Source organism: Oncorhynchus masou, unplaced genomic scaffold, assembly GCF_036934945.1.
Source record: "Oncorhynchus masou masou isolate Uvic2021 unplaced genomic scaffold, UVic_Omas_1.1 unplaced_scaffold_16___fragment_2___debris, whole genome shotgun sequence".
NCBI classification, from domain to species: Eukaryota; Metazoa; Chordata; class Actinopteri; order Salmoniformes; family Salmonidae; genus Oncorhynchus; species Oncorhynchus masou.
The window spans coordinates 180,504-193,900 of NW_027016525.1; the positions used below are offsets into that span (position 1 = coordinate 180,504).

Below are 13,397 nucleotides of genomic sequence, written 5' to 3' on the forward strand. Positions count from 1 at the left end.
CAGTTAATATTAACAATTGGATACCACGAAATTGGGGAGAAAAAGGGGGTAAAATAAATAAATATATATATATAAAAAAAACACACACTGAACAATGTTGCATGACTAGCATTTTTGGCCAATAAAAAAGGTACAATTTTGAATACCGAATGAATTTCTAGTAGGTTTGACAGTCTCTGGAACCTATAAGCAGAAACCACAAAGGAATTGAATACAGTAAAAACCCATCTTCCTGTCAGCACATGTAAATCCCCAAATCTCCTAAAGCCCCTGTTAGTAGAGGAACAGAACAGCCACATGTTGTTGGAGCTTTCAACCATCACTACCTTTTAATACTGTACACACCACTAACAGCGCAATGCAACACCGCTTTCTTCTCCACGATGAGTCTCGATTTGCCTTCCTCCCTCTTGTAGAATGCAAACATATTCTGACCGTTCTGATTGGTCTCAGAAACCGACAGGTTGGGACAGAGCCGACCTACATGATGACCTGATCAACTTTGATACTCTGATTGGTTAAAGACGATTCAATCGCTATATGTTGTGTACAAGGCCCCTCACTATGACGTCAGCACAAGCAACTTCTAGGATACAGACTAAATTTATGTAGCGATTGATAGAGTAGCAGAATAAAATTCAGGATGAGTTGTCAGGCAATAAAACAGTAAAACGATCAAACATTTTGGAGAAGATGAATGTATATAGTCCATATGAATAATGATCGATTGGACTTATCAGGGTAATGCAGACCCTGTTGAGATTGTTGACGATGCTAGTCTCATGAGACACAAGAGGCATGGAGGACAATCTAGGTTCATTCCTGTGGGCATTGTGCAGAATGTGAATAGTAAGAGATGAGGTAAGGCTGAGTACTGGGGACTGAGTAACTGATTGAGTGGATGGGTGAGTGAGACTGTGTCCTTAATGGTACCCTATTTCCTATAGTGCACAACCTTTGACCAGAAGGGCCCTGGTCAAAAGTAGTACACTGCATAGGGAATAAGGTTCCAATTGAGTCGCAACCTGAGTGTCGCTCACCTATGATCCCGCTGTCCTTGCTCTCGAGCGTGGAGCTGGGGCTGGCAATGGTTCCACAGGGGCTGGAGTGACTCAGAGGAGTTTTGCTGTGACCGCTGCTGCTGTGTCTGAGGCTGTGGCTGGCGTTGCTGTTCAGGGTGGAGCACGGACTCTCTGTGCAGGGGGACGCCGTGCTACTGGTCAGACTGGAGCAGGGACTGATACCCTGACTAGTCACTGAGCACTGGAGAAGGAGAAACACATTTTATTTTGTTTTATTGATCCCACATGGCAGTCAAATATAAACTCAGCAAAAAAAGAAACGTCCTCTACCTGTCAACTGTGTTCATTTTTTGTGTAAATATTTGTATGAACATAACAAGATTCAACAACTAAGACATAAACTGAACAAGTTCCACAGACATGTGACTAACAGAAATTGAATAATGTGCCCCTGAATAAAGGGTGGGGGGGTGGGTCAAAAGTAACAGTCAGTATCTGGTGTGGCCACCAGCTGCATTAAGTACTGCAGTACATCTCCTCCTCATTGACTGCACCAGATTTGCCAGTTCTTGCTATGACATGTTACTCCACTCTTCCACCAAGGCACCTGCAATTTCCCGGACATTTCTGGGGAATGAGATCCGGGCTCTTCGCTGGCCATGGCAGAACACTGACATTCCTGTCTTGCAGGAAATTACGCACAGAACGAGCAGTATGGCTGGTGGCATTGTCATGCTGTCAGGATGATCCTGCAGGAGGGTACCACATGAGGGAGGAGGATGTCTTCCCTGTAATGCATAGCATTGAGATTGCCTGCAATGACAACAAGCTCAGTCCGATGATGCTGTGACACAAAGCCCCAGGCCATGACGGACCCTCCACCTCCAAATCGATCCCGCTCCAGAGTACAGGCATCGGTGTAACGCTCATTCCTTCGACGATGAAAGTGAATCCGACCATCACCCCTGGTGAGACAAAACCATGACGCGTCAGTGAAGAGCACTTTTTGCCAGTCTTGTCTGGTCCAGCAACGATGGGTTTGTGCCCATAGGCGACGTTGTTGCCAGTGATGTCTGGTGAGGACCTGCTTTACAACAGGCCTCAGTCCAGCCTCTCTCAGCCTATTGCAGACAGTCTGAGCACTGATAGAGGGATTGTGCGTTCCTGGTGTAACTCAGGACGTTGTTGTTGCCATCCTGTACCTGTCCCGCAGGTGTGATGTTCGGATGTACCGATCATGTGTAGGTGTTGTTACACGTGGTCTGCCACTGCGAGGACGATCAGCTGTCCATCCTACCTCCCTGTAGAACTGTTTTAGGCGTCTCACAGTACGGACATTGCAATTTATTGCCCTGGCCACATCTGCAGTCCTCATGCCTCACTGGGAAATAGTGTTTAAACCCTTTACAATGAAGATCTGTGAAGTTATTTGGATTTTTACAAATTATCTTTGAAAGACAGGGTCCTGAAAAAGGGATGTTTCTTTTTTTTCCAGTTCATTACTGAAATGCATGGGTATTTACAAAGATAAGGCACATAGGCCTATGAAGTTGTCGTCATCATTGTCCTCATCAACAACAACAACAACGTAATAAAACATGACAACAGAGGAAGAGAAAGAGCAGAGAGTAGAGCATTGAGCCAAGGAAAGAAATCTACTGCAATCAGTATGAATGGAATATCATAGCTACAAAGTTTAACAATAAAAACCTGTTCATATTTTTCACTTGGGAATAAAGAGCGTGTCTCCTTATATGGAGCAGACTGGAAAATATGAGTCAAGTCAAATAGCTTTTTTTAACCTGAGCAAATAACCCGAATCATGCGCAAGCAATGCAAATTCCTGAGGAAATAAATGAGCAGTTTACATGTGAGCATGACACACAAGCTGAAGGCATGAGCTCGCTCAGTAAACAAAGCAAGGCTTTCAAAACAGCAAACTCAGGCCTAAAACGACTCCAGGACCTGTATATCGGAGTAGGAGAGCTGATCTAGGATCAGTTCCCTCCTTTCCATAATATGGAATAGGATTCATTATGATCTAAAAGCTGAAACTGATCCTATATCAGTACACCTAGTCTGAGATGGATGATGAATATAGGCCCAGGCTGTAGACTAGACCTGAGCTAGAACAACTGAATACCAACTTACAATCTAACTACTCACCAGAATAACTCAACCCATGATTGATCACCATGTTCATTAGAAGTGCTAATGCCACAACCCCAACCTTTAGGTGTGTCACTTGTATTCTCCTCTCCACTGCCGCTCTCTCCCTATGCCATCCACTGTGTAGCCTAGGTCAGGATGAGTGCTTGATGGCTGGGGTTAGCATTATCGCCTAGAGGTGTGCTACATGCCTGCTCCCAAATGACACTTTATTCCCTATTTAGTGCACTACATTTGACCAGAGCCCTATGGGTAGTGAACTATATATATATATATAGGGTGCTATTTGGGACACAGTCCAGGAGCCTTCTAACACTGTCTCACCAAAGGGTTCTGCATGCTAACTCTTCCTCATCGTTTCCCATGTACATCACAATGTCACACTCTAGCTAAATGGTGATCAGGGTCAAATTCATAACGGAACACAACAACAACAAAATGTTTTGGCAATGGAAAACCAGGAGGTAGTCCCTCCCTGTTTCAGTCTGTTTTCTTCTGTTTGGTGTCTATTGAATAGGACCCATGTAATGTGGAGCAAAAGATAAGCAACTTACATCACCCAACATACCACGCTGATAACATAATAGCTTAATGGCATTTACTCTAAGGGAGAATTAAAGAGATGCTTTTAAACTCTGATGGTAAAACAGCAGTGTAGAAGTCAATGGGATAGGGAATAGTTAAAGGTCATGCACAGTCAAAATCATGTTTTTCATTCAATTGGATGATATTTGGATAAAACCAGTTCAAAGTAGGATGACCAAAGTATAAAAAATAACTGTTGATTCTACATTAATAAAATTGATTACTCGACTAAAAGTTGCATCATAAAGTTACTGGTCCCCTTCCCCCGTGTCAAACACCTTGATTCGGGAGGCTGGATTATTAAGGGATTTTGTGGTGTCACAAAATCTCAAATTTGAACACACCAATGGTAAAGTCTTATTCTCTTACCTAATTTAAATAAGTACCACCTTGTAACCAACATCGCAGAGGCATGTTTGCAGAGGGGCGTGGTTTACATAGCTCTACTGGTGCCAACATTTGACTGCAGCGTATCAGAAACTATAATTACAGGTTTCCCGTATTCATCTAAGGCAAAGACACTTACAGGTGACCTGTTTCAAGAAGCTAGGCGTATGTCGCATATTACTACTTCACAGGAGAGGCATTTTAATAATTTTTAATCAAAATGCGAGAAAAAAAGCCTTCTAGACCATATAAACTTTCATGTGCCTTGATAACATACTTATTTATATGCCATCTGTAAATTCAAATATGTTTTTAAAATGACGAGCCAAGTTGGTTTAGCCACGGAAAAAGACAGAAACCTTGCCGCTAGTCATGACTGGCTATGATAATGGATGGACTGGACATGCTGAGAGATGAGTTCATATTGGTCTGCCATTTAGCACACTTCTGTCTATAACATGAGCTGCTCAGTAGGTGTAGATAATCCTTTCTACTGCGGCTTTTTTGAAAGATATAACGTTAGTCATGGAGAACTATAAAAGGGTTGCTACTGGTCTCAACAACATTGCTGCCCCGAATTTAGCAGGCGCAATCGACAAAAAAAGGTTGCGATGGACTACTTTCTGCACACAGTCAGTGTAAAACGGAGTGACTTGACACAACTGTCCAAACAAGCTGTAGTTAGCTACAAACCAAACGGAAAAGACACACTGCCGTGAAGTGTTCATCCATGTACGGGTAAGAGTCTAGCCACATTTTCAGATCTAATACATTTCTAATTTTGTCAGAAAGTTGCTTTTATTGCAAGTTAAAGCGTACGGTTCGCTTGCTAGCAAACATTAAGCTTGCTGGCTCGCTAGCTAAAGTTACGTGTATGATCTGTGTAGTAATAAAATTTGTATCTCAGAAATCCATTATCATTCCTAGTTATAGCCAAATGTTAGCTAACTAGCTAACATTGAACCTAGTTGGTTAGCTTTAGCTACCTACAGATTCATACTACAGCATTTCATGCATGGTGGCTAGCTATAATAATCCGTTTGGACTGTAACTATGGGCTGGGATTATGGTTCATTGTTTAGCTAGCTAAATACATGTCTAAACAAAAGACTCCACTTCGCCAGTTGATTACATGGCCCATCAAGTTAGCCAGGTGTGTCTGGGGAGGATTACGGCAATCTATTGTATTTCATTGACATGTGTGACATGTGTACATGTCTAAACAATAGTGACCCATCCACTCAGCTAGATGTGGCTGGGGGATGGGGGTCATAGCATTTCTTTCACATGACCCATCAATTTAGACACATGTGTCTGGGTAAGCACAATCTAATAATTATAAAATACTTTTATCTGGACATTTTCTATTTTTCATATTGCTACTATGCAAATATGCAAGTAAACATTTCACTATACCGTTTACACCTGTATCCTGTGCATGTGACAAATAAACTTTGATTTTATTTGATTAGTTTGTGTCTACCAGAGACGGTAATGTGAAGAACAACATGACCTGCAACAAAGTCAGATTAGGATATAGGCCAAGGACGAGATAGTGTATTTTTACCTGGTGTTTTTCCTTATTGTAGGCTACTACTTTCACCACTTTTATTTACTACACTACCTTACTCACTCTGTTTAGCACATGGCCTCAAAAGTGAATCCTTAAAGAGACGGGTGGGGCTAAGGTTAAGAGGGTGTGACCGATGCTGAATAAGACAAAAAAGAGCTCTTCAGTACAGTAGGTGTAACAAAATTTTCAAGTGCCATTTCTCAAAAGTGGGGTTACAAGTTCATCAACTATCAAAGCAGAATTAATTCCCAATTGTTCCTCAACTGTTGTGTTGATATACCATTTTGTAGCTCTGAGTCTCTACTTTTATCAATGCAAAAAAACACTAACTAAAAATGTATCTACAGGAGACCCAATTGAGGTGATTCGGTCACATAGGTTTCCACGTTGCGTTGCAGTTCTTGATACAACTCGGTGTGCCAGGCACCTATTACTATACCCAGTTCGAAGGCACTTAAATATTTTGCCTTGCCCATTCACCATCTGAATGGGTCACATACACAATCCATGTCTCAATTGTCTCAATGCCAAAAAAACCTTCTTTAACCTGTCTCTTTCCACTTCCATCTACACTGATTGAAGTGGATTGGACAGGTGACATCAAGAAGGGTTCATAGCTTTCACCTGGATTCACCTGATCAGCCTATGTCATGGAAAGAGCAGGTGTCCTTAATGTTTTGTGCACTCAGTGTACATATTTTATGAAAAGTACCCAGACTTTACCCTGTAAAGCTTCAACTGAATGTGTCCAAGATGAACTAGCAAACTAGTTTGATAAACAGTGCTGACAATTCCTTTTTTTCCATATTAATGCTGTTACAAAACAGTTGGATAAAACACTCTTTGTGAAACCGTGATGTATGACAGGATTGGATGTTGCATGCAATTTCAATGTTGTTTGAGTTGCTTTGTGTATCAGCAAATTTGCTTGAGATAAGCAACATGGATGCAGTTAGATTGACATAGGCGTTCTCAAAGAACCGTCAGTCGAGGTGAGCTCCCGCCCACTCATTCTGTCTTTTCAGACTTCCTGGTAGTTTGCCCAAAGAGAAATATTCTTTGAAAAATATTGCAGGTGATGTTTTAGTCACTCAAAGGGCTATTTTACATGGGAATTGGAACGACTGCTCAGGGACCTTTTAGCAGATGATCAATACTTCCAAACGTTTCGCTCTAAAGCACTGAGAAGAACATCATTCTAGATTGACAAAAAAACATCACAAAATCAGTGTTACCCCAATTTCTTGGGATTCTCACTGACATCTCGACTAATGAATATGATTCACAAAATATAAGCTTCTTAAAAGTGACTAGAATGACCGATTCTGGGCCAAAATGTGTCAAATAAGCATGAAGAGAAAAATCAATGGGGAGCTCTGCTCCCTTCCACTGAGCTTCTGACTAATTAGCAGTGCCAAACAAACTGAGCAGAATACTTGACATAACTCTATTTCTGGAGGTAAGCTCGTACACTTCTGTTACATACTCAAGTGCCCCTGCAAGAGCCACTCAAGTTTGCCTAAGATCATCACACTGGATACCTCAGGCTCATACTCCAACACTAACACACTTGAGCAGTTTAACTAACCAAACATTCACTTAGTTTACAGACACAAAACATCTGAAAACATGTTGATGTTAGAGTTTAGAGTTACCCTTATTCGCCGCAATTAGTATCATTTCCGTGGAAGAATTGAGACTTTAATCCAAGTCCAAAGAAGCGGGGGCAAATGCGAGTGCAAGCTGCACCAAAAAAAGCATCCTTTCTTCTTTCCCCTCTTTTCACACTCTCTCAACTCCCCTCCCTCCCCTCCCTTTTTCTAGCTCTCTATCTCTGTTGTTGTGCGGCTGCTGCAGCAGCTGCAGGGGGAAATGAAATACCTTCTTTTCATTCTTGTCTTCCATAGGTATGCGAGCTGTGCCTGGGATCCCTTCTCCCAGTAAGAAGCCCAGCCTTGTCATCAGCTCCTGAGTGGCAGGGGAGGAGGAGGAGCTTGGCTCTTTCTCGGCTTGCAGCTCTGCTGTGTGAGAGAAGAGAATTGACTCACGTTAATATTCACAGGCAGGCCAAACCAGAGAGAGTGACTGGCTCTGCCCCAGCTGCCGCGCTCCACACACGCACACACACACAGAAAGACACACACACACAGCTGCACGCATGCACACACGCACACACACTGCTGCTGGGGATGCGCAGGCAGAGAGGAAGGCATACTAACACAGATGTGGATACAGAAAGCATGGAGCACAGCACAGTGCAGCTCAGTGTACTACAGAGGGAGTACTCTGCAGGGTTTGCTTGCACAAGTCCAGCCTGCCTGCCTCGTTAGGAATGCTGTGACAGTGTCTGTCTCTCTTCAAGTCCAGCGTGCCATTCTACATGATGCAGCTCTCACTCAAAGAGCCTCGGAAAATCAATGAAGAACACAATAGTAGAATGAAATAGAAAAGGCTTCACATTTTGGTCTTAACTGTTGTCTCCTGTCAATGTTACCAAAAAAATAAAACAATTTAAAAAATATTAAAAAAGGATTGCAAAAAAAAATCCCTTTTGGAGGATTCCCGGAGTCAGGAGGGAATAAGCAGGAAATCCGGAATCCTCCAAATAATGATTTCGGGAAAACCAGGGAAAAAAACATTTATTGAAAGTTCCCAGAATTTTGCAAACCTAGTGTCAACCCCTTGCTATTGTACTTGTGTTGAGTGGACTGCATTATATATTTATTTGGCATAACTTCACTGACAGTGTAGGCCTTTATCCTCTTACATGTAGCCTGTCTGCTATGATGTTCCAAAGAATGTACATTTGTTTTCACTGCTAATAAATCATGAGCTCACAAAACTTTGACCTTCAAACACACTGCAAACCAATACATCCACAACTGGGTGATGACGTTGTTATTTTGTATGTACATTACCCCAACATGTTAATGAGGAGCCAGGGGGATATTGTCTCCACATATGATGGGCTGACCATAGAAATAGTATGATATGATTAGTATTAATATTTATATGGGGCTGACAACCTTGCCACCCCACCCCTAAGGGCAGTGGGGAGGCCTGGGGTACAATAAGTTATTATACTGCATTCTGTCAGCACCTCCCCTCCCCTCTCTCTTCAAGTTATTAATAATGCTGGCAGTCCATCTGATTAAATACAAACCTGTCCAGCCACATAATATACTGCCAAGACATAATGAAGCCAAAACTAATGCCGCCACCACACACACACACACACACACACACACACACACACGTGTATATGGACACGCATGCACACACACACACACACATTTACAATTATTTGCTGCTGTGGTGGCAGGGGACGCAAGAAAAATCCAAACATTTTATTATAATATGAAATCTGCTGATGGATGCAATGTAGACTGATTTCATAGAATGCAAAACAAGACTGACCCCGCAGCAGAAACCACTCTACCACCATGAACATGTTTCCTTCTCTACTCCCAAGACATTCTCTTACAAACTGTGTATTACTATTGTATTATCTATAGGAACAAATGCTACACCATATTGGTTGAGCGGGAGGATGTTCCAAACATAGAAACAGAATTAAGCAATTCTATTTCTATGATTCAAACCTGGTTGAGGGTTAAGAGGAGAAATCCAGCAAAAATATACATTTGGTAAAACGGAGAGGAGGAGAGAGGGAGGGGAAGAGAGAAATTATGAAAAATCTCATTACTATCCACCCTTAAGGAATTAACCAAGGAAACCCACTCCACCAACGCACACAAGCTCCCTCTCTCCTCCACTTCCACTACACCCCTCCCTCTCATTCGCCCTCTAACTCACTTCAGATCAAAATCAAACCAAGTTTGATTGGTTGCATACACATATTGAGCAGATGTTATTGCGGGTGTAGCGAAATGCTTGTGTTCCTAGCTCCAACAGTGCAGTAATATCGAACAACTCACAACAATACACACAAGTCTAAAAGTAAAAGAATGGAATTAAGAAAAACATAAATATTAGGACGAGCAATGTCGGAGTCCTACGTATTCTATATATATATATATATATATATATATGTACATTGCTCAAAAAAATAAAGGGAACACTAAAATAACATATCCTAGATCTGATTGAATGAAATATTATTTTTCAACCCTTCTCTTTTTTTTTACATAGTTGAATGTGCTGACAACAAAATCACACAAAAATGATCAATGGAAATCAAATGTATCAACCCATGGAGGTCTGGATTTGGAGTCACACTCAAAATTAAAGTGGAAAACCACACTACAGGCTGATCCAGCTTTGATGTAATGTCCTTAAAACAAGTCAAAATGAGTCTCAGTAGTGTGTGTGGCCTCCACGTGCCTGTATGACCTCCCTACAATGCCTGGGCATGCTCCTGATGAGGTGGCGGATGGTCCCCTGAGGGATATCCTCCCAGACCTGGACTAAAGCATCCACCAACTCCTGGACAGTCTGTGGTGCAACGTGGCGTTGGTGGATGGAGCGATACATGATGTCCCAGATGTGCTCAATTGGATTCAGGTCTGGGGAACGGGCGGGCCAGTCCATAGCACCAAGGCCTTCCTCTTGCAGGAACTGCTGACACACTCCAGCCACATGAGGTCTAGCATTGTCTTGCATTAGGAGGAACCCAGGGCCAACCGCACCAGCATATGGTCTCACAAGGGGTCTGAGGATCTCATCTCGGTACCTAATGGCAGTCAGGCTACCTCTGGCGAGCACATGGTGGGCTGTGTGGCCCCCCAAAGAAATGCCACCCCACACCATGACTGACCCACCGCCAAATCGGTAATGCTGGAGGATGTTGCAGGCAGCAGAACGTTCTCCACAGCGTCTCCAGACTCTGTCACGTCTGTCACATGTGCTCAGTGTGAACCTGTTTTCATCTGTGAAGAGCACAGGGCGCTAGTGGTGATTTTGCCAATCTTGGTGTTCTCTGGCAAATGCCAAACGTCCTGCACGGTGTTGGTCTGTAAGCACAACCCCCACCTGTGGACGTCGGGCCCTCATACCACCCTCATGGTGTCTGTTTCTGACCGTTTGAGCAGACACATGTACATTTGTGGCCTGCAGAAGGTCATTTTGCAGGGCTCTGGCAGTGCTCCTCCTGCTCCTCCTTGCACAAAGGCGGAGGTAGAGGTCCTGCTGCTGGGTTGTTGCCCTCCTACGGCCTCCTCCACGTATCCTGATGTACGGGCCTGTCTCCTGGTAGCACCTCCATGCTCTGGACACTACGCTGACAGACACAGCAAACCTTCTTGCCACAGCTCGCATTGATGTGTCATCCTGGATGAGCTGCACTACCTGAGCCACTTGTGTGGGTTGTAGACTCCGTCTCGTGCTACCACTAGAGGAAAAGCACCGCAAGCATTCAAAAGTGACTAAAACATCAGCCAGGAAGCATAGGAAATGAGAAGTGGTCTGTGGTCACCACCTGCAGAACCACTCCTTTATTGGGGGTGTATTGCTAATTGCCTATAATTTCCACCTGTTGTCTATTCCATTTGCACAACAGCATGTGAAATTTATTGTCAATCAGTGTTGCTGTGATGAATAGACATTATGGACAGTATGCTGATAGAATATTTAGTATATCTGAAGAATACGTAGAATAGAAATGTACTGTGCACAGTTGAAGTCGGAAGTTACATACACTTAGGTTGGAGTCATTAAAACTTGTTTTTCAACCACTCTACAAAGTTCTTCTCAACAAACCATAGATCTGGTAAGTTGATTGGGACATCTACTAAAGTAATTTTTACAACAATTGTTTACAGACAGATTATTTCACTTATAATTCACTGTATCACAATTCCAGTGGGTCAGACGTTTACATACACTAAGTTCACTGTGCCTTTAAACAGCTTGGAAAATTCCAGAAAATTATGTCATGGCTTTAGAAGCTTCTGATAGGCTAATTGACATCATTTGAGTCCTGGTACACAGAAAATACCCGAGCTCTGAAGCAAGCTTCCAGAAAATTGGAACGGAAATGGCGCCACACCAAACTGGAAGTCTTCCGTCTAGCTTGGAAAGACAGTACCGTGCAGTACCGAAGAGCCCTTACTGCTGCTCGATCATCCTATTTTTCTAACTTAATTGAGGACAATAAGAACAATCCAAAATTCCTTTTTGATACGGTCGCAAAGCTAACTAAAAAGCAGCATTCCCCAAGAGAGGATGACTTTCACTTTAGCAGTGATAAATTCATGAACTTCTTTGAGGAAAAAATTATGATTATTAGAAAGCAAATTACAGACTCCTCCTTAAATCTGCGTATTCCTTCAAAGCTCAGTTGTCCTGAGTCTGCACAACTCTGCGTGGACCTAGGATCAAGAGAGACGCTCAAGTGTTTTAGTACTATATCTCTTGACACAATGATGAAAATAATCATGGCCTCTAAACCTTCAAGCTGCTTACTGGACCCTATTCCAACTAAACTACTGAAAGAGCTGCTTCCTGTGCTTGGCCCTCCTATGTTGAACATAATAAACGGCTCTCTATCCACCGGATGTGTACCAAACTCACTAAAAGTGGCAGTAATAAAGCCTCTCTTGAAAAAGCCAAACCTTGACCCAGAAAATATAAAAAACTATCGGCCTATATCGAATCTTCCATTCCTCTCAAAAATCTTAGAAAAGGCTGTTGCTCAGCAACTCACTGCCTTCCTGAAGACAAACAATGTATATGAAATGCTTCAGTCTGGTTTTAGACCCCATCATAGCACTGAGACGGCACTTGTGAAGGTGGTAAATGACATTTTAATGGCATCGGACCGAGGCTCTGCATCTGTCCTCGTGCTCCTAGACCTTAGTGCTGCTTTTGATACCATCGATCACCACATTCTTTTGGAGAGATTGGAAACCCAAATTGGTCTACACGGTCAAGTTCTGGCCTGGTTTAGATCTTATCTGTCGGAAAGATATCAGTTTGTCTCTGTGGATGGTTTGTCCTCTGACAAATCAACTGTAAATTTCGGTGTTCCTCAAGGTTCCGTTTTAGGACCGCTGTTGTTTTCACTATATATTTTACCTCTTGGGGATGTTATTCGAAAACATAATGTTAACTTTCACTGCTATGCGGATGATACACAGCTGTACATTTCAATGAAACATGGTGAAGCCCCAAAATTGCCCTCGCTAGAAGCATGTGTTTCAGACATAAGGAAGTGGATGGCAGCAAACTTTCTACTTTTAAACTCGGATAAAACAGAGATGCTTGTTCTAGGTCCCAAGAAACAAAGAGATCTTCTGTTGAATCTGACAATTAATCTTAATGGTTGTACAGTCATCTCAAATAAAACTGTGAAGGACCTCGGCGTTACTCTGGACCCTGATCTCTCTTTTGAAGAACATATCAAGACCATTTCAAGGACAGCTTTTTTCCATCTACGTAACATTGCAAAAATCAGAAACTTTCTGTCCAAAAATGATGCAGAAAAATTAATCCATGCTTTTGTCACTTCTAGGTTAGACTACTGCAATGCTCTACTTTCCGGCTACCCGGATAAAGCACTAAATAAACTTCAGTTAGTGCTAAATACGGCTGCTAGAATCCTGACTAGAACCAAAAAATTTGATCATATTACTCCAGTGCTAGCCTCCCTACACTGGCTTCCTGTCAAAGCAAGGGCTGATTTCAAGGTTTTACTGCTAACC

At 42.5% G+C, this 13,397-nt stretch overlaps 1 protein-coding gene across 1 annotated transcript in view; it reads right to left on the reverse strand.

Annotated features, from left to right (window-relative positions):
• Positions 1–13,397, reverse strand: part of LOC135538662 (protein TANC1-like) — a 293,087-nt gene that overhangs the window by 114,572 nt on the left and 165,118 nt on the right. The window contains 2 exon segments of the mRNA XM_064964546.1: positions 1,041–1,263; positions 7,618–7,757. Of these exon segments, the coding sequence (XP_064820618.1) occupies positions 1,041–1,263; positions 7,618–7,757 (363 nt within the window).